At 40.2% G+C, this 21524-nt stretch overlaps 3 protein-coding genes across 8 annotated transcripts in view; 1 reads left to right on the forward strand and 2 right to left on the reverse strand.

Moving 5' to 3' along the window:
* Positions 1–5799, forward strand: part of dcaf6 (ddb1 and cul4 associated factor 6) — a 31085-nt gene extending 25286 nt beyond the window's left edge. For 4 of the 5 annotated variants that reach the window (XM_031294853.2, XM_031294837.2, XM_031294862.2 and 1 more), the window contains 8 exons: positions 301–410; positions 1665–1992; positions 2168–2209; positions 2849–2987; positions 3821–3977; positions 4071–4159; positions 4954–5059; positions 5210–5799. In XM_031294853.2, the coding sequence (XP_031150713.1) occupies positions 301–410; positions 1665–1992; positions 2168–2209; positions 2849–2987; positions 3821–3977; positions 4071–4159; positions 4954–5059; positions 5210–5268 (1030 nt within the window). In that variant the 3' untranslated portion in view covers positions 5269–5799. The remainder of the gene's footprint in view (positions 1–300; positions 411–1664; positions 1993–2167; positions 2210–2848; positions 2988–3820; positions 3978–4070; positions 4160–4953; positions 5060–5209) is intronic. The other variant, XM_031294845.2, reaches the window with a different exon arrangement.
* A 2093-nt stretch (positions 5800–7892) lies between these two features.
* On the reverse strand, positions 7893–16135 carry gpr161a (G protein-coupled receptor 161a). 2 transcript variants are annotated; one of them, XM_031294869.2, is made up of 6 exons: positions 15756–16012; positions 14012–14399; positions 11563–12284; positions 10992–11099; positions 9619–9744; positions 7893–9456 (listed from the first exon to the last, which is right to left on the reverse strand). In XM_031294869.2, the coding sequence occupies exons 2-6, from the start codon at positions 14353–14355 to the stop codon at positions 9170–9172; spliced, it is 1587 nt and encodes a 528-aa protein (XP_031150729.1). In that variant the 5' UTR covers positions 14356–14399; positions 15756–16012; the 3' UTR covers positions 7893–9169. The 2 variants fall into 2 exon arrangements, with proteins under 2 accessions (XP_031150729.1, XP_031150727.1); XM_031294867.2 differs by having other exon boundaries at positions 8480–9456; positions 14012–14364; positions 15756–16135.
* Positions 16136–16579: 444 nt separating this feature from the next.
* Positions 16580–21142, reverse strand: otc (ornithine carbamoyltransferase). Its single transcript, XM_031294882.2, has 10 exons — positions 20926–21142; positions 20645–20783; positions 20449–20530; positions 19856–19943; positions 19401–19554; positions 19184–19306; positions 18889–18942; positions 18646–18795; positions 18083–18220; positions 16580–17526 (listed from the first exon to the last, which is right to left on the reverse strand). The coding sequence occupies exons 1-10, from the start codon at positions 21006–21008 to the stop codon at positions 17467–17469; spliced, it is 1071 nt and encodes a 356-aa protein (XP_031150742.1). The 5' UTR covers positions 21009–21142; the 3' UTR covers positions 16580–17466.
* Between the last annotated feature and the right edge of the window lie 382 nt (positions 21143–21524).

The following is a 21524-nucleotide window of genomic DNA, read 5'->3' on the forward strand; positions in this document are numbered from 1 at the left end:
TCATGTCAATATGTTGTGGATCATTGCATCAACAATTAAGCGTGATTGCAGAGCTTTGTTGCTTGTTTTCATTTTATTTTATAATGAAGTTGACGTTTGATGTGACAAACAGTGTGCAGAATTTTTGGTTCCTTTACAGTTTGCAAAGCAGAAAGATGTTCACCCTCTTTGAATTTGACAGAAATGTAGTCAATACAGATGCATCATCAGCCTTGTACAACACATTCCTTATTGCGGAACAATTAAAAACCCTCAGAGACTTGAGAGACTCTCAGTCGTTGTTTTTATCTTCCTCCACAGGAGCAGTAGCACATCCAGCTCTTTGGGCAGTGGAGGTCCCAAAATATCTGAGGCTGTGGCTGCACACAGCAGAGAGAGTCTGTCGACGGAGATTTCAGTGTCAGAGCAACGTGAGTCTTTCAACATCATGAAAATCGGTCTGACAGACATTGAAATCAAATTTAAAAAGTAAAAAAGTTTCACGCCAGTTTCACCTCTGACACCCTCAATCACTGATGGTTGTGGTCAACATGTGCACCTTGTACATCACAGCCAGAAGACGTGAAGTTAAACCACTGGAGGCCAGCAAAGACGCGATTTGTGGAAACAAACATACAAATATACAAACACTAATACTACAAAGTCCTGACATGTATCAAAGGTATATTAAGTGATGTTAATCCAATACACCTTTTGTCAAATTCAGCGAATATCTCCACAGTCACACAACTCTCTAATATAGAGAGTTGGTGCAGGTAGGAGTCCTTAAGTTACCAAACTGCTTTACCTGTACTTAAAGGGTAAATTCACTCAGATTACAACAACAAAATATTGTTTTGTTTTTAATGAGAATGACACTTACAATTGACATCACATTTATGTAACTAGTGACTTTTCGCCTTTTAACTCAAAACTTAACTGAAAGGGTTACTTGATTATTTAAAGGTCCCATATCATGCTCATTTTCAGGTTACTACTTCAATTTGGGTTTCTACTAGAACATGTTTACATGCTTCAATGTAAAAAAAAAAAACATTACTTTTCTCATACTGTCTGTCAGTCTGTATTTTACCCTCTGTCTAAAACGCTCAATTTTAGTGTCTGTCTCTTTAAGCCCCCCCCCCCCTCCCGTAAAAAGCTCTGTCTCCTCTGATCGGTCAGCCTCTGTGGGTTTTTTCCACATCTGCGCTCTCGGCCTCTGCACCGTCATTGCTGCTGTGGAATGACTGTAACAGCAGCGGCACTTTCTACCTACAACTATACTATATATATATATATATATATATATATATATATATATATATATATATATATATATATATATATATATATATATATATAGTTGTGACATCACAAATTTGACAAAGGTGTATTGGATTAACACAGCCCTGGCTGTGTAATTGGAAAACAAACAGAAAGGAGCGCATGAGCCACAAAACACAGTTCCAGCCAATCAGCAACAGGCGGCAACAATTGATAGTTGGGGCGGGAGGTGGGGAGGCAGCATGTGAATGTGGCCGCCGGCCAGTAGTAATCTGTCTGTGAATCTGGGGGGGGGAGCTTCTGAAGAGGGAGTTGTATTTGTTTGGCAGTTGAGTTTAAATATCAACAATCTTTGCGCAGCCTCGCTTACTACGCACCTTTTTATATGTATTTCTCCTCAGCTCCTTCTGTGTCCTCGGGGCAGCAGATTGTCACGGCCGCCTCCACAGAGCCGCCGTGTGGCGCCTCCTGCTCCAGTGCTGCCGGCAGCTCGTCGGCTCAGGCCCCAGCGGCGGGCTCCTCTCAGGGGGACACTGTGGCTTCTTCAGCGGTGGAGAGGAGTCAGCTGGAGGGTATGGAGGACACTTCAGGAGGCTGCAGGAGAGCGGAGCCCAGAGCGGAGGGAGAGGAGGGCCAGAGTCAGCCTGCCCGGGCCAACCAGGACTCTGATGACAGCGACGACGATCCTATTCTCATCCCATCAACGAGGTTCAGAGGTCAGGGTCAGAGGTACGTTAGACAACTCTTGTTTCCATTCACTCACTACAAGCAGAGAAAACACCCTCATGTACAGTATTTGAATGCAGGTCGTTATCTCATTGCTCTTGTTTATTATTACTTTTAAAGGGTGGGTATTCTAAATTTTTGTGATGCCTTCCCATTGACTGTTTTACGACAAATCTAGATTAAATTCCAGAGGATCTGCAGTAGGAGATAGGATGATCAGGTAAAGTGTTTGCACTAAAAGCATCTAACCTGTCAGGTGTGTGACATGCAGCAGAGCATTAAAACTCAACAGCACAACACGATAGCGGGTTTTTGTCTTGATTTGTTCATTTCGCTCACAAAAAACTAATATACACACAGCTAACTGTAGAGTTAGAGTGATGTGCATGTGAGTACTGACTCCACAGATGGTGTGAGTAGCAGCATAACAGCCACATTTTGAAGATTTTGTACAGAAGAGAGATGAATGAACAAAGAATGTGTGCATGATGGAAAAGAGCAGAACAAATATACAGTTTTGATTTCCTCAGTAGGACTGTTTTTTTTCAACTATTATATTACATGCATACAAGTGTGGATTTGATGAAGTGACACTGCTGTCATGTTGATAATGGACAAGACTTTGCACAACAATATAAAGGGCTTAATTAAGTTAGGTTGTGTTTTGCCTTGAAAGTGGCTGCTTTCTAGCTTGGGGTTTATTTGGTTGAATTAATTATACCAGCATACATTTCATTCAAGAGTCAAAGCATGGGGTCTGAAAGCATCAGAGACAGCATGGGTTTGTGTGTTTCTCCTTTTTTTTGGAAGCTTTATAATCACATTTATACATTGATATTGGTTTTCTTGTGTTTCTCAGACGCTCAGCAGCCGCTCGTATCCAGGAGCTGTTTCGCAGGAGGAAAGAACGAAGGGAGATGGAGGAGAGCGAGACCCAGAATATCAGGAGACCCTCAGTCAAGATGGTCTACAAAGGCCACCGCAACTCCAGGACAATGGTACAGCTACCATCCATTTACATTATATTAGTTTAAATGCCTATTAAAAGAATGATTTGACATTTTGAGAAATATTTGCTTTCTTTCTGAGAGTTATACGAGAAGATCGATACCACTCTCTTGTCTGTGTGTTAAGTATGAAGCTAGAGCCAGGAGGCACTTAGCCTAGCTTAGCATAGACAATAATAATATGTTTATTTGTATATAAATACAGGAAAAGGGAAAATGGATAGCCTCCCCTGTCCAAAGTTAAAAAAATAAAAATAAATAGCGCCTACCAGCATCTCTAAAGTTTAGTAATTCAAACTTTGTGACTTGTTTGTAAAAAAAAAAAAAAAAACTAAAGGTAGCGACAATTTGTGGTTTAAGGAAAAAGTATGTGCCGTGACAAACGACAGTCTGGTAACTACTTTCTGCAGTCTTGTCATCACTGCAAGGTTGCCAGGTTTGGTACGAATTATGCCTGTACCTGTGCTGTCAGAGAAGCTGCAGATGAGCTCTGGGCGGATGGATAAACTGCCGTTTGTCAGAAAATAGTTACACCACATAACTCCCTCTAAAACTACAAGTTGTTGTTTTTACATTTCTGTTTGTGTACGAATTAAACAAACAATTAGTGAGGTGTATTTCAGGATTTTGAACAGAGCCAGGCTAACTGTTTTCTAGTCTTTATGCTAAGCTAATCTCCTGTCTCCAGCTCTGTACATAACGTATATGAGAGTGGTGTCTTCTCATCAAACTCTCAGATGGAAAGCAAAATAAGCGATTACCAAAATGTTGAACTATTCCTTTAACAGTGTAAAATTCAAGGTGGTTTTATTTCTTTTGTCCAGATAAAGGAGTCCTGTTTTTGGGGCAACAACTTTGTGATGAGCGGCTCGGACTGCGGCCACATCTTCATCTGGGACAGACACACGGCAGAGCACCTCATGTTGCTGGAAGCAGACAACCACGTGGTGAACTGCCTCCAGCCCCACCCCTACGACCCCAGTGAGTCCCACTGGCCCTCTGCACCGCACATGGTCCTCTGCTCCAAGATGATGTTCCGTCAGATGTTAACGTTCATTTTCTGGTCTGTTTCAGTTCTGGCTTCTTCAGGGATAGACTACGATATCAAGATTTGGTCGCCACTGGAACAGTCAGCATCTTTCAACAGAGTCCTGGCTAATGAGGTATGTCCGCCAAGAGATGTGTGAAATCAGTGAATTGATTGATTGGTTTATTTGAGTGTGCTGGTTTATTTAAAGCTTAAGGGCGTAACTTTTTGATATTAATGAACGTCCGTTACATTCAAGCCATTGCCAAATGAGTTGCTACAAAGTTAATGAAGACTATCAGCTCCACAAAACTCTATCTGGATTTCTCAGTATGGCTATGTTCAGAAGATTGTGTCGTCCGGTGACTTTCCCGCGCAGAAGCTCGAGTGAAGATGATGACCTCTTCTGAAGAGTCATCATGTTTTTTTTTGTATCCTCTTTGTCCTCCTTGGCTACTAGCAATTGCGTGGGGGGGGCGGTCATGGAAGGCTTGTATCATGTGGACGTGCGGACAGTTGTGTTGTCATTACTTACAGAAACTACGCACTACAGCTTTAACTTTAACATTGTTAAATTTTAGGTTTTGTACAGATTAAACAAAGTATATATAATGTGCTAATTAGTGATCTTATTGACATTTTAACATGTTATATATGGTTTGCGATGTCGGTAGGTGGATTTTGTTACTGTTGGACAGAGGCAGGCTAGCTGTTTCCCCTGTCTTTATGCTAAGCAAACCAGCTGCTGGCTTCATAGTTACCAAATCTTCTCATCTAAGTGTCACTAATTTCCCAAAATGTCTCCTTTGACTTTTTCTTTTCTTTTCAAAAAGCAGACGTGAACGTTTTCCCTTTCTTCCTGTTATTTGTCAGATTCACGTTCCTTTACCATCGCTTTCTTCATCTTTCTTTTTCTTCTTTTCTTTTTAGGTAATAACTCGGAACGAGCTTATGCTAGAGGAAACTAGGAACACAATCACAGTCCCGGCTTCTTTCATGCTCCGAATGTTGGCCTCCCTAAATCACATCAGATCAGGTACACACACATAAACTCACTTTTGTTTTTAATTCATGCAAATAGTTTGAATATTAATGCACAATGTTCACAGACACAGTTTTTCTTAGGACTTTGTCGACCTTCTGGTTTATCTGTCCCTCTTTAATATCTGCTTTTGCTTTCTTGCAGATCGACCAGAAGGTGATCGCTCCGAAGGTTCAGGACAGGAAAATGAGGATGAGCAGTAGCCTGCTGGCAATGTATTTTAAAGAAAACATTTTTTTCTTGCTGTATAGCACTTGAAAAAACTGAGATTTGTACAAGTATAGTGTAGAATACTTCCTTTTGAAAATTAGTGTCATTTCTAGCCCCCCTGTGTTTTTTTAAGATGACTTTCTTACTGATGTTTCTGTATGAGGATAAACTACATCTGTGTGAATGCAACAGGCAAGGATGTCAGTAAATATATATTAATTGTGAGAATAATGGTGGCTGGTGTGCAAGGATGTTAAGTGCAATATTATTTTGTTTGGAGAAAGTGAGCTTTGATCAGTGTTAACGTGTGACATTTTGAATTTGTAGCACAAAGCTAAACAATGTTGATGTGCTGCTTCGGCAGTTACGCATGTAAACAAGGACTTTAAGTAAAAACATACTTGGAGAATGCTTTAATTTTATTGTTAAAGAGAAAAAATAAGTTGTGGTTCTTCTCCCCAAAGGGACATGCTAACATTATTTACATAATTTGGAAGAAATAAATAAAGCTATGGCATCTCAAAGATGTCTGGAAGATTAAAGCTTAAGATGCAGCAAGCTAACAAATTAAATTAAATACAATCTGGGTTAAGTTAAGCTAGACAGCAGAGGACATTCAATATACTTCTCTGTCATTAGCTTATCTTTAATTTAAGACCAGTTTAAACCTGTGTTGTCTGGAACAAAATTATATCATTCTCTGTCCTCAGCTGCACCTGTGTAGCAGCCAATGTAGCCTTGTGCCGTTAGCATCAAGCAAAGATGAGGAGCAGGCTACAAAGGTCTTGTAAGATCACTTCTTTCCAATTACATTTTTTGGTAGTCTTTAGACCCAACTGCCGCTGACTCAAGTGACATCGCTTGAGTACATTTAGCGCTCCTACAAATGGCTTTACACTTCTTCTTTCACAAATGCAGTAGTACTCCTGTAAACTGACTTTGATGTTTAAAATAAGGTGGAGTTCCCCTTTAAATCTGTAACTGTTGTTAAACATCTCACTTGATTTGAGTCATCACTGAGTATTTGACTTAAGATATAATGGTAAAACATTAGATGCACAAATTGGTCAAATACTGAGTGAAACTGTTAAAGTTCTAAGTTTGTTAAAGATTGCAGAACAAGTGGTTTGTTGTTTTGTGAGCTGTTGTATAGACATGGCAGACTGATCTCATGAAGTGGCGTATGTATGACACGTCAATTCGTATGTTATTATTGGCGTGTTATCAAGACGCATGCTCGCTTTTTTGACTTACGTTAACTTGCGATTGTGTGTGAATTGACGCCGTAGGGAGTAGTATGAAAGGGCAAAAATCCGCGTAGGGAGGTTGGTTGGGATGGTGTATGGGTAAAACACAGGACTTTCACCCCGGGGTTCGTGTCCCGCGTGTGGCGTTTCCTAAAGTGGCTTTCTTCTATTTGTAAAGCCAACCCTGTTCTTCTTTTCCTAAACCCAACCTGGTTTTCTTTTCCTAAACTCAACCGTAGCTTTCTTCTCGCGATAACACGCCAAGTATGCTGTATACAGCGTAGACATACACGTGGATAGCTCAAAATGCGTACAGATAACACACCACTTGGCTTAAGAAAGTTGCCGTGTATGTTTACGCAAAGTCATGATGCCATGTTGGACATGGTCCAGTTTTACAGCAACACAAACAAGGAACACACAGAATATTTTATGCAAAAAAGTTTTAATAGAAGAATCTTGATACAAAACTTTAAAAGGCAAATGGTTGTATCAATACTTACTGTATAGTAAAAATCAAAAGGTTACATCACTTCTCAGGTGTATAGTACCGTTCAAACATAATATGAAAATGGGAGGTAAGACAGAAGCGCTCTCCTTTTTACAAATGTCTTTGTTTCATAATAGTAAAGGAAGCGGTGGAGTGTATAAACTGAGGTAAACCACACGTACCAATGAATATTTACTAAGACAGTGTTGTAGATTAAGACCAGTTTCTCAGACAATTCAACAATAAACACAATTTTTGAGTGAGTTGAATATTCAATGCATCAATAAACAGTAATTTATTTCGGACATGGTCGCTGTGCACTGCTCAGTATGTGCAAAATATTATGAAATGCATTTTCATTAATATAATCAGTCTCCAAATTACCTCATTTTGGACTCGCACATTTGATTTGGTTACTGATGTCATCTTCACTACATCACTGTTAATATACTGCTTTACGGTATGCAAAAACACTGACCAAACAGTAATCATTTCTCTGCCACACAATGAGTGGTTTCTATGAGAACAAGCTCACGCTGCATGTTAAAGTCTAATTACTGTAGCAGATAATCACGAAATGTACGAACTGTACCTGTTTCTACTCATTCTATAAGTAACCTATCAAGACATGCACGGGGGTAGAAGTCAGAGATGACCCTTGGACATGACATCAGTCAACATCTACAGGCCGATGTGTTTTCAATCCACATCAATAGGCCTTTTTCATAGCCGATACTTTGACTTGTCACAGTAGTAAAAACACGGGTGTTACTAAACATTACCCATGGCTCTGTTCTCTCTCAGTAAGCAGTGACAGTGTGCCAACATGTACAATACCAGGACCCTGAACCTAAACCAGCTATATGGAATTTGGCCATACATTTATTTATACCTGCACTTTTTTTTCTACTGTGACATTTCAGAATGTCTTTGGTGAAAAATGGTCAGAAGTCAAATTTCTTCAGAAAGATTTCATAAGATACTGAGAATGTTGGGTACATATGAGAACTAGAGTCTGCCCTCTCATTACCATGCTGCTGTGCAATGTGATAATCAGTCAGAATTATAACCGATGAGTTGTCCAAAATGTAAACACATCGTGATTTACAGACAGTGTCAAGGAAAGGCCTTCTGGTTATCGTAATCTTTTTAACAATATGGTTGAAGACACAAACTTGTCTTGTCCACGTGCCCAAGTCCAAACAAAAGACTGACAGGGGTGCCTGGGTAGCTCACCTGGTAGAGCGGGCGCCCATATATAGAGGTTTACTCCTCGACGCAGCAGCAGCCGCTGGTTCGACTCCGACCTACGGCCTTTGCTGTGACTTCCCCTCTCTCTCCCCTTTCATGTCTAAGCTGTCGTGTTCAAATAAAGGCCTAAAATGCCCAAAAAATAATCTTAAAAAAATAAATGGACCAAAGGACTTGCAACACTGTTATCCGCTCCCTTTTAAAATGTCTTCTTTGTTACATTAAAAGGCCCTGCAAAGGCGTTTTCACTGATTCTGGCTGATTAGACTTTTGCTTACGTTGCATTCATGTTATAGCAAAGTTATTGTAATTAGAGGGGTCCAACTTGTGAATAGCGTTCACATCATCATCCCAGTCGTTACTGAGAAACTCCGATATATATCCGACTTGACATTAATATTACAGAAGTATCTGAAAAACAAACAAATATGGACGCCTCACATTAGCCATGTGATAAAGGAGACATTTTTAAGTGATCTGACAACGGTGTTAGGAGTCTTTTGGAAGATAGAAATTACTATTTATTCATACTTTCCAGCCACGATGAGACATGTTATTGCAAATTCTGAGGACATACCATAATATATAGCAATAAACAAATTACTACAACTTCGGTTACAGTAGTTAAGGCTTCCTATTTGATTACATGCATCCATACAAAAGCTTGCAAAGTCACTGATGGTGCACTTGGTCCAACATAGTGGAATTAATAATGTGCATCTTCCTGTTTCCTAATAATTTCAAGTATGGAGTACCCATGTGTAGAGAGATCAGACTTCATAAACTGCACCACAAACCACTGATGGTCACCTATTGTGAGTGTTAAGGGTGTGAAACCCTTGCTGTTCACTAATAAACCGAGTATGATCTATAAACATGTCCAACAAATGAACAGACTTGCTGTGTTCAGGCCGGTTTTTCCTCCACGTCCTGCTCCTCTTCATCATCATCATCTCGGTCATCTTTACCGATCCCCTCATCAATACTTTCCAGCCTCAGTCTCTGACCGTCCAGGTATCTGGGTCTCGGTGCTGCCCTGGTCGTAAACAGTCCCTCCGGCAGAGCCAGACCCTCCCCAAACAGGGTGAGCTTAGCGTCACTCTCTATAGCCTTCGCCAGACAGGAGGCGAAGGTGTCGAGCGATTTGTGTACCTCTGCGTGGACTTGAACCGCGGACGTGTTGATGTTTTCAGCTGAGGGAAAAAAAAAAACGCAGATACTATTAGACAAATTTAACACTGAACAAATCTTGTGTTTAGTGTAAGGTTTTGTAGTCACTTTCCAAACCCTCAGTGAGTATGAAGTGAACTCCCTTCCCCTCTAATCTTTTGTGGAACGGTGGAAATGACAGACACCTTTGGTTTGCTCCACCTGGTCTTCAAAGGTGACGGAGCTCCTCCTCTTCCCGGACGGATTACCGTGTTGCTGTAAGAGGGAGGAACCGTCTGTGGAGCAGTTATCCAGCAGCATCACGTCTGTGCCTTCATGGTAAACATTACAGAGACATAAAAGGCAGGTTAAATGAGAGCTCCCAAACTAAGAACATGAGCTGTGAAACAGGAATGTGAGGCTGACCGTAACAAAGCTGTGGGAGTATGACGCAATTGAACGTCGCGTTAACACTTGCCAATAATCACTTTATCTCCATTTTATGTTCAAGTAAAGATCAAAGGTCGAGTTTTAAAAAGCAGAGTTTAATAGCATGAACACATTTGTCAGTAAAGATGCAACTTCTGCCGATATTACAACCACTAGTTCCTAGTTGTTAACCAAATAAAAAGTAAAACGATTACGTTACATGTAACCCTGGACAACAGTATATTGTAGTTCTGAAGGGATTAATTGATTGTTAATCAATTAGTTAATTGACAGACAGATAATCACCCCCAATTTTGATAACTCAATTCATTGTTTAAATACTTTATCAAGTAAAATGATATACATTCTCAGGTTCCAGCTTCTCAAATGTGATGATTTGCTGCTTTTTTTTCTTCATTTTTTTAATGATACATTTTTTATTAATTTTTATATTTTTGAACAAACAACATACAGAACAAACAAATACAATCGAACAAGAACCAAAACCCTTGACCACCCCCCACCCTCTGCGGTCTCGAGGAAAACGAAAACAAACAAATAAACAAAAACAGAAATCACACCTTGCCTAGTCACTCTCCTCTAATTTTTTTGGTTTTCTGTTTAATGTTATTGTAAATTGAATATCATTGTGTTTTAGACAAACAAACCAAGTACTGTGAAGATGTCATCTTGGGCTCTGGGTAATTTGTGAGGGCCATTTTTCAACGCTTCCTGGAGTACATGTTTCAATTTAATTCATCAAAAAATAAATAAAAAGGTTAACAGATAAAGAAAATGATTGTTAGTTGCAGCCCTTGCAGGTTTTGAGATCATATGACAATACTGTATGGAGTGGATTCACAGATTTTTAAGGAAACTCAACTACAGCTGAAACCATTAATCAATCGATCAACAGAAAATGTATTATTTTGATAAGTGATGAAATTATTTTAGTTTATTTTAATAAAAAGGTCAAACATCCTTTGGTTCCAGCTTCTCAACAACAGTAAACATATCTATCTTTAGATTTGTGGCTGTTAATTGAACAAAACATGTAATCTGAAGACGTTGCTTGGTCTTTTAGGAGGTATAGTAGAATACTCATATTATATATTGAGTTGGGACACACAGAGGACGTGTTTTTCCTTACATGAGTCCTGAGTGAAACTGAAGCCAGTATCTCCTGTGCTGCTCCCTGGGGCCAGCAGATGCCCTCCACCGGCCAGCATGGCGGTCATGTGTGGGGACATACCCAAGTCTGAAAGAACACAAGCAAGAACTCGTTGTACATCATACAACACATGAAATCACAAAAACACAGGAATGTAAATCTAAACAGGCTGTATACACTGTACATAAACCACTTATTAAACAACCCATTCAATATCAATTTCACTATTGTGTCCCTGTTTAAAAGGCTTACAGAAATGAGTTTAACCTGTAAATACATTTTACCTACTTCTCTGTACATAAGAGGTATGTTTTTTTGTTTTGTTTTTTTAAATCTTTGCTCAGCTTTGTTGTCCTTTTTTTGACTGTGTGTGTGTGTGTGTGTGTGTGTGTGTGTGTGTGTGTGTGTGTGTGTGTATATCTTCCTGAACATTGTTCTTTTGGTCTATGATTTGGTATCTTTACATAAAGAAGTCAGAAATAAATATACAGAATGCGGCCCTCTTTTGAATTGAATTGCATGACTAACAGAGCCCCTGCTGTTCTCCCACCTGTGATTCTGTTGGAGATGCTGAAGAGGCGGGATGTCCTTTGCCGTGTGGCGAACGACTCTCTGTAGTAGCGATCTCCGAAACACATCCCCAGCAGCTCCTTCCTCACCGTTTTATTCCACAGACCATAGATGAGCGGGTGGCACACCGCGCTGCAAAAGGACAGCCATGATACAAAAGTCTCCAGCCCCTGAGACACACTCCCTTGTCCCCACAGAGCCTCGGTGCACACCACCCCCACATATGGACCCCAGGTCATGAGGAAGGTGCCAATCACCACTAAGATGGTGACAAAGGCCTTGCACTGACTCCCTGCATACACCAGGCTCCGCCGGCTTCCATTAGAGGAAGTGGAGGTGCTGGAGTTTTTACGTCCGTTCTTCTGAGCTCCAGTGGAGTCGTCCTGGGCCACAACAACTGTCCCACAGTGAACTTTCCTGGCTTTCATTCGGGCTACACGGAAAATTACACCGTAACAGGCCAGCATGATGAATAAGGGGGGGAGGATGCACCAGGTGACCCAGAAGGCTGTGTAGCTTGGCTCTCTGTGCCAAGACGCAACACAGGTCCACTTGAAGCAGTCAAACTCAAAGGAGGACCAGCCGAACAGAGGAGGGAGACAGCCCACCAGAGAGTGTAGCCACACATAGGCGATGACGACGACTGCCCGGTTCCCTGTGATCTTCATGGGGTAGATCATCGGGTAAAGCACTGCGTAGTACCTGTTGGGACGGGAGAGGAACACAGTGAGGAAAGGAAACTGTTCTCGAGGGAGCTCTTTGGTCCTGCCCAGAATTCAGTGAGTGATACAGAAGCTAAAAGCTGAACTTTCTCCCCCAACAATGCTGGAAATGTTTTTTCTGAAAAGCTGCAAACACAACAGAAAAGGGGAGGCTTGGCAGGGGAACAAAAACATGCACTGTAATCACAAATCCCCAAAGGTGCTGAGGGTAATTAGGACAGCAGCAAGAACAGTGAGGATTGTGTGCCACAGAACTAATTTACAGTAGATCTTAGTAGCTACATTTTACCGTCCTTTGTGATCCCTGACAACCAGAATAATATAATTTAACCACAGTTGTATCAGTGTCAATTAAAAACAACCTGAAGTGCATCTAAAAAAAACAAAACTTTACTTAACTAATTGATTCCTCTTTAGTCTATAACATTTGAGGAAAATTGCACCCAAAAAAAATGTCATAAAATCTATTGTTTTGCAGAAACGATGATCAAAAAAACCCAAAGACATTACATTTACAGAGATATAAAACCAGAACACGCAGGAACCAGGGAATGTTTGGTAGGCCTATTGCTGATTGACTTAAATGACTTAAATGATTAATTATCACAATTAAGGACAAAAATGTTCTGTTAGGACTTCATAAATGGTATTATTTTATGGCACACTATGTCTTAATATGGATGGGTATAGTTTTACAGTACTGATACCAAGAGATACATGTTTTGATACTCTATATTGAGAAATATAAACATTTCCCCTTTTTTTCTAATAGGCACGGTGAGCCCATCTTTCCAAATGTATCACTGTCTAATTTTATATTTACACAGAACAACCACAAAAGAATAAAATGAATCAATTACAGTCTAAAATAAGCTAAATAGTAAATATCTAGTCAAAGAAAAAGGAAAGAAAAAAACAGTTACAGTCTAACTTAAAAAGGTGAAAGTGGAGTTCAGTGTAATGGGTTACCTTTATCTGTGTAGGCTGTTTTATTTGTGATCAGTTTCTTATTTCTTAAAAAAAGGAATCAATGGTAATAATCTCAGCCCTGCAGATGAATGGTGCATTCATGTCAGTCAACATTTAAAAGGTACTTTGTGTGAGCCTGTCTAATGGTTGTCACTTGAGCTGGGAAAATCTCCAGAAAAAGACCACGAGCTAAGTGTGTGGTTAACCAATCTCATTTACAAGGCTGCATACTGACCTTAAAAAGGGATACACAATAAAAACTACGTTTCACAAGTTTGTGAACATGAATGTGTTACTTCCAGAGGCAGAACAGCACAAAAACATTGTCAAATGTCACTTTCATTTTGTCAAGGTAATTATTAAACATCTCACGTTCAGTGTGCTTAGTTTGAGAAAATAAAAAGGAGATAGAATTGCTCCCAGAATATGAAAAGGTTTTTTGGTGTATCAGCTATAAAAGATTTTAGGTGTTGTCCTTCAGTAAGGGATATTATCACTGCATGAGGAATGATACCACACTGTATATTTTGTTGTTTACTTGTATACCAAGATGTAATCAGGCTCCTGCTAATCTCATATAGATTATGTACCTAAAAATGGTTGGGAAGGAATTTAAGAATTTTCCAAAAATAAATTGAATGCAAATTCAAAACGCATATATTTGCTGCTGCATCAAAGGCTCGCTCAATTTCCCCAGATACAGGGATTATCTGACTGCAATTATTATCCAGCACTAACCTGTCAATGGCAATAGCGCCGAGGGTGAGCATGCTAGCAGAGCTGATGAGCAGGTAGAGCAGGGCAGTGAAGTTACACCACACCACTCCAAACACCCACTCCCTCTTCACCGAGCTCACGGCCACAAACGGCAGCACCAGCATGGACAGCAGCAGGTTGGACAGGGTCAGGCTGAACACAAACTTGTTGCTGGGTGTGAGCAGATAAGGTCTGCGATAGAGGGTTGCCACGATCAAGAGATTCCCCAGGCAGGCGAGGAGTGTGATGGTCACAATGGAGACTGACTCCAGGGCAGCCAGACCCTCACCATTCCCCACCGTGGTGCAGTTCCTACTGGTGTTCATGGTGAGAGGCTGGGCCACCAGACAAGTGAAGGAATGGTTGGAGACTGTTAGTGGAAAGACATGGTTAGAAATTATATTACAAATAAAGTTAAAATCTTCAAACAATGTGTACAATCTGACTGCTAAAGGACCACACCAGCACATATAAGCTCTTTAATAACTACAAGCCATGAATACTTATTATTTATTTACTTTGTCTAATTGGCTTCAATTGTGTAATTCATCACAGTGAGAATCAAGTCTACAGTATTGTTAAGGCCAGTTTAGGGGTGCAACTAACAATTATTTTAATTATTCTGTCTATACAATAACAGAAAATGGTGAAACAATGCCCATGACAATTTCCCAGACCTGAAGGTGATTTCTTCAAACTGCTTGTTTTGTCCAACCAACAGTCCTTATGATATTTAAGTAAAAGTAAAACAGAAAAGCAGCAGATCCTCACATTTAAAAAGCTGGAATCAGAAACTGATGGCATCGTTGCTTGCTAATTAAAATACACAAGTAATCAATTATCAAAATGGTTGCCAACTAATTTTCTGTCAGTTGAGATCTAATGCAGATTAAGGGCATATTGATATGACACATGTGCATGGCATGACCTCGTTACAATAATGTAACTTTGATAAACAGTAAGGCAGACTTTATGTTCAGAGTAATGGATTACACATCTCAAAGCACGCCTCCAGAGCCTTCTAATTTGATTTCCATACTGCATTAAAATTAGTTGAAACCAGTGGCTGCCAAAAATGTTTGGTATGGTTCCTAACACACAGTATTGAGGTACTTGTGTTTCCATTTTGTACTACTACATTTTATAGGGAAACATAAGTCCTATACATTTATCTCCACTACATTTATCTGACAGTTGTAGTTACTTTGGGTTTGCATTTTTACCATCGTAAGTTAAGCACAGGATGTAGAAATGTAACCGAGCCATTATTTACAAGCTTTAACGCCAAACTCAAAAGCCTGGAGGCTAAAATCCTCACTAATAAATCGCCTGTGTTCAGAGTTAAAGTTTTAGCCAAGCAACGTCGTGGAAATGTGTTTCAGATTTAAACCAATGGCCAGCTTAGTTAGGCGTTAGCTTCGTTTAACATGATTTGCAGCAAAAAAGCATATGTGTTGCCATCTCTCACCATGTCGTTACTCGGTTAACTTTTAAGAGAGTTAAAATGAAAAGTTTAACCCAAAATCTAGCGACATTTTAGGCTTCAGTACAGCTCAATACTGACAAATGTAAACTTTGTAAGTGTGAAGAGGGTCGAGCACTGTGACCACCACTGACGTTAACGTTGGTTTCAGATCGCTTGTAGCTAAAACAACTACCGTTAGTTAGCCTAGGTTAGCTACAACTTTCTCCCATTGTCCCCCCGAACACAGCTATCTCTCTGTACCTGCTTTGGTTCGGCGCTGTGGCTCCACATTTTCTCCTCTTCAAAGGCAAACCGTCCATCCCACTTTTCCGTTTTCACACTATAACCCCGTAACTGAGGGCTGAGTCTGAAAAACGCCTGAAAAGCACCTCGACATTGTAAAGTTGGATAACGCTTGTATCTCCTTAATCGCACACTGCCAGCTGCGGCTGCAATGGCGCCCTCCTCCCACCTCAGCCTCAACTCCCTCTCCTCGCAGACTCCTTCAGTGTGTGGGTGGTCCTCGATTGAGAATTGCCTTGTTTTCATATCGCCATTGTAGCAATTAACGTTATTTATCTGTGGTTAACGCGTGTAGCTTAGCTTATATTGTCAGACCTATCTCCACAGCGTTGTGTTAGCGATGGAGTATGTAATCACCGTAACACTGTTTCTGCTAAAAACCTTGAACGTATGTTATTCAGTTTCAGATGCAACAAGTTAGCGTTGGCGTTTGTGTGCATGTTTACAAAAAACAATGTGCGCATGTGTATTTCTTTAATGACAGGCTGGCGGTGTTTATGAATGATCTCTACGTAGCTGGACCACCCGCGTAGATCAAAGCTTCCCGCACATCAACAACACGTCAGCACGTCATCTACGTTATCCAATCAGAGAGTCGGGACGTTTTTACCGAGTGATTCCATTTGACGGCGCATTCTGCTGGAAGCACGAATCATGCCGTGCTGAGTTTTTGTACATTTTCGAAAGCATTTTTAACAATGAATGGTAATACAGTATTGACTTTTAAAACCAATCTGCACTAACAACTGATATGCCATACAATGTATTTTTTTAAGAATATATTTTTAGCATTTTGCTTTTATTAGACATACAGAAGAGACAGACAAGTGACATGGCTGGAAGAGAGTGGTATATGTAAAAAAACTGTGTTGTTGTAGTCACCAGGATGCCCATGCCATACAATTCGAACCAAACTAAATGTGATCCATACTGCTATGATGTTGACATGCCCGTTTCAATTGTTTACAAATTAGTTGTCTTACTGTACTGATTCAATAATGTAAAACTGTGTGGTAGCCTATATTCTGCAAAATGGTCTGCTGTCCTTTAAAGTTCTGTATATTTGATGTGTTCAAAATAGGCTACAACATAAAAACAAAACAGTGGCGTGATCCTTAAGGAGTGTGGCGTAAACAAAGCATTTGGCAGTAAAGCCGGATTTATAAATGTGCATTTAATGGGCTTGGCACAGCGGCCGATGTCGGGGTTACAGCGGCTACGTAAATACCATGTGGAGACTGCAAGGAATGCGATTGGTCAGCTCGGGCTGATTGTGTTTTCTCCTTCAAGTTTCTGATTATCTTTGAGAATGTTGTGAAGTCAAGACAACATTAAACAAGTTGTTGAAGAAATGCTCAGTAATCTTCTTCCTTTTCAGTAACATGTCCAGCAAAGACATTTACACCGTAAAACTCATGCTCGCCACAATCCTCACTCTCTATTACAGTAAATGTAGAATGTAAACAGTGAGACAAGGAAAACAATGCCATCCATGCTCTAAATCAGAAAGTCAATTAAACAATGTAAACAATTGATTTTGGGTAATCCATCTAGTGTTGTGATAGTGCTATCAATGACTGAAATTTGACATTGAACAACGCAGAGACACCTGCAGTAGGACTGTCATACGTCACGACACACAAGTAAAACTGCGCCTTATGACCTGAAGTTAAAACTTGAGCATGGGGATCTGTGGAGTGTAGTCAGTCAGAAGAGACACCATCAGACCCTGAAAGAGAAGACAGTTGTGATGATCAGAAGACAGATAGTCAAACTGGAGGCAAAGACTATACTAAGAGAATCAGATTAAACCCATAGTAGTATAAAACTATACGTCACATGTCAAACTCAAGGCCCGCGGGCCAAATCCGGCCCCTCGCAGATTATGATCCGGCCCGCATATCAATTTAGGTTTACAATATATTTTGGCCCACCTAGTTTTTGTCGCTTTTTTTGACGTTGTTGTCATTTTTTTGACGATTTGTAACTTTTTCCAACGTTATTGTCACTTTTGCCAAAGTTTTTGGGCGCTTTTTTTCTATGATGGCTGAGGAACTTTTTCCTGACTTCTTTAGGACTTTATGTCGACCAAACTGTAAGTGAGAAGACTATATGACACATGCAATAATACAGTCAAATATATTTGACTTTTTTGATTAAATAAAAGCATATCAATAAAGTAAACATGTCTGGCCCTTGATGTGATTCTTATTTTCCAGTGTGGCCCTTAGTGAAGTTGAGTTTGACAGCCCTGCTATACATTAAATAATTATCAGGTTACTCACCATAATTGTCCACTTTCTGTTCTCTGCCTCTGGGAAGACGAGGGAGCGGGGTGAGTAGAATACCTGGTCATCCACCTCCTCCATTTTCCGGGGGAGACAATGCAGGAAGGTCCAGTCTGGTTTGGCCACACTTCCTGTCTGTAGTGGACAAGAGCCAAAACATGGAGTTAAGACTAATTTCATCTCAGTGAAATTAGATTTTGGCTCCTTTGCTAAAGTATTTATTTGCCAGACATAAAGACATATTTTTATTGACCAAAATAATTATTCTAATCTTCTCAGAAAATTATATAAATTAAATAATTATGTCAGGCAGGATCATCCCTGAGACTGATTTGCTTACAGCTGTCAAAAGGAACAATTTGGGAACAGGCACTGAATGAAAAAACAACTGCTGACTTCTCCAAAAGCTATATGTATAAATATATGTATATAGTAGTAAAAAGTATAGTATAAAGTATGTTGTGGGTGACACTTTAAAGCGAGTGATTTTTAAGCTAAAAATAATCTAACAAATGTGGGATGTTGCCTTTAAATAATATGAAGAAAATATCCTTCTTTACCTGCAATGTAATCTGGTAACCTTTAAAGTCTTTGAGCCTCTTTTTCTTCTCCTCCTCTTGTCCCATGCTGACCCAGGTGTCAGTGACCAAAACATTGCTGCCGTGGGCGGCCTCCATCGGGTCAGAGGTCAGAACAAGCTGGGTACCGTGCTGAGACAAAATTGTTATGAATGAATGAATAAGAAGTCTTTTAAGAAAAGGTCTGTTTATAGTAATGACACCTGAAGAAGAAGAAGACCTCACCTCTTTGGAGAGTCTTTGTGCCTCTTGAATAATGCTCTTTTCTGGCTCATAGCCCTGGGAATTAAGATACAGTTTGAGCTTTTGTAGTGATTATTGATGTACATTATAATACAGAATCAAAGGTTTTTTATTCTTCTCACGAAGCAACTAGGGAGATAAGATACTCAGCATTGACTCCATGCATCTATACCTGCAAACTACAAAACAATAATCTACTAGAAAGAAGAGGACTAGAGGAGTGCACTAAAAGAACACACAAGGACACAAGAACATAAAAAACATAAAGAAGGCAAACCTTTGGTGTAGCAATCTTAAGATGAACTCCCAATTTAGCTGCAGTCATCATGAAAGAGTGGAGGACATTGTTTCCATCTCCAATCCAGCTCACTGTTAGTCCACTAAGGGACCCATAATGCTCCTGGAGGAGAATGTTAGTAATTTAGAAATTTAAATTACTATGTCGTTATCAATTGCGGGATCAAATTTGTGGTATGTTGTAGGAGTTGCAGTACCTGTAAGGTGAGGAAGTCAGCCAGAATCTGGATTGGGTGGTAGAGGTCAGACAGACCATTAATGATGGGGATGGAGGCCTCCTTATCCAGCTCCTCCAGTGTGGAGTGGCTATACACTCGTGCCAAGACGATATCGCAGAGTCCTGAGAGAACCCTGGAGATTACAGAGGCGGACATGTACCCAAGGGGCTGGGGCTCATTTACTTTGTCTACAAACATTCTAGTAGTATTAGCAGCAGCAGTGGACAACACGAGATGACTGTTGCTATCTTGAAAAATTCATCTGAATTTCAATATGGGAAGTTACACTGAAAAATACCATGCTAATTAAAATTGCCCTGGATAAACAGATACAAATGGAGTGTGAATATATACAACCTACATCCAACAACTGTCCAACATTAATTTGAATTTAATTGTATTTCTATAAGTGACAGCATACTTATAAGACTCACCTTGCTGTGTCTGTGCCACTCTCATTCACTCCCAGGTGGATGTCCTGAGAGGTGAGGAAACAGGGGTGCCCACCCAGCAAAGCAAAACCTGGAATTATGATATCAAGACAACTTCAATTTCCCTAGTGGCCAACTGGTGCTTAGTACAACAAACACGACATCATGTAGGCATATGAAGGGGAGCAGTACAGGGAAAAAGAGGAGTGGAACTAGTTGCAGAATGTTTTGTTCCAGGGATGCGCTGAAAGTCGCCTTTCAGCATATCTTTTGTGTCCATATTAACAATGGCCTTTACACTGCTGAACACACTGATGAATAGTATCAGCCAAGCTGTGGCAGATGTTACATTACTGTTAGATTGTTCTCATAAATACTTGCTTCTTGTAACAGAGTAATTTCCCTATTTGGGATTACTAAAGTCCATCCATCTATCCATCTATCTATCTATCTATCTATCTAAATGTAATTTAAAGTCTAAATTTGACACTTGAAAACCTTTATAAAATCCGCCCACCTCCAGCATTCTGTTATTCATGTTAAACTGAAGCACATGGCTTGCAGTGCAGATAGCTACTTAAATACAAAACGGTCACCTGTTTCTGTGGACATTCTTGTTCTGGTGCTCCTCTTCTCAAATATCATAGCAATCGACTTTCCTTGCAGAAGAGGAAGATACTGAAATAGAAATGACAGTTCCTTTAAATGATCCACAATGAGGCTTCACAGTAGAACTGAGGACACTTGACAAATGGACACTGCAGTTAACATTACTTTGCTAACGTTAGCTACCTGTTTTTCATGCTTGATCCGAAGTTTCAGATCCCCTGACACCCACAACAGCCTCTTGATTTCATCTGAGCTGAAGTCTTTCAGAGTGAGACAGCTGCGACCCTTTACATTTACTGAACCAAGGGAAGCAGCTCCAATGCTTAGAAAGTAACAAACGAGGGTATAATGCACCGATTATTACGTGTAACGTTACTAACAATACTTGCATTGCTGACAAAACTTGACTAACGTTACCAGTAAAGTTATGCAAATTCCAAATAAAGTTATCTGAAGTTTCTTACCTAAACCCTCGAGCCGAGCAGTCTTGAAGAGTTTTCAGATATTTGAAAACGGTGTTGTTTACAGAAAATAGTTTAGTAGACATTGCAGCTCAAGGAAAACACAATGGAAGTGTGATGTTGTGGGAATATTTCTTGAGTTAACTTTCATTCACTGCCTGTCTCGGGGTTTACATGCAGCCAGCTAGTAGTCACCCGGCAGCGTGGCTACCACTGACGTCACCGCAAGACCAGGAAGCTGGGCGTGGCTTCGGCTTCCTCCCATTTGTCACTGCCCGATGTGAGTCGAGTGCAGATGTGAGTCGCGCATGCGTCACTTTGCGACAAGTAGCCTACAAGATGCTAACGGCTTTTTGAGCTAACGCACTATCAAACAATCATAGACAGCTAAAACGTTTTTGAAATGACCGCTGCTGCTGCTGGCTACAAGTTAGCAATCAAACACAATAAAGGCTGTCACTTAATGGCGTTTTGAGCTAACGTTAGCAATCAAACAGTCATAGATAGCCAAAACGTTTTTGAAATGACTGCTAGCTAAAAGTTAGCAATCAAACACAACAAAGGCTGTCACTTGAATGGCATTTTGAGCTAACGTTAGCAAC

This window comes from Sander lucioperca, chromosome 8, assembly GCF_008315115.2.
Source record: "Sander lucioperca isolate FBNREF2018 chromosome 8, SLUC_FBN_1.2, whole genome shotgun sequence".
Taxonomy (NCBI): domain Eukaryota; kingdom Metazoa; phylum Chordata; class Actinopteri; order Perciformes; family Percidae; genus Sander; species Sander lucioperca.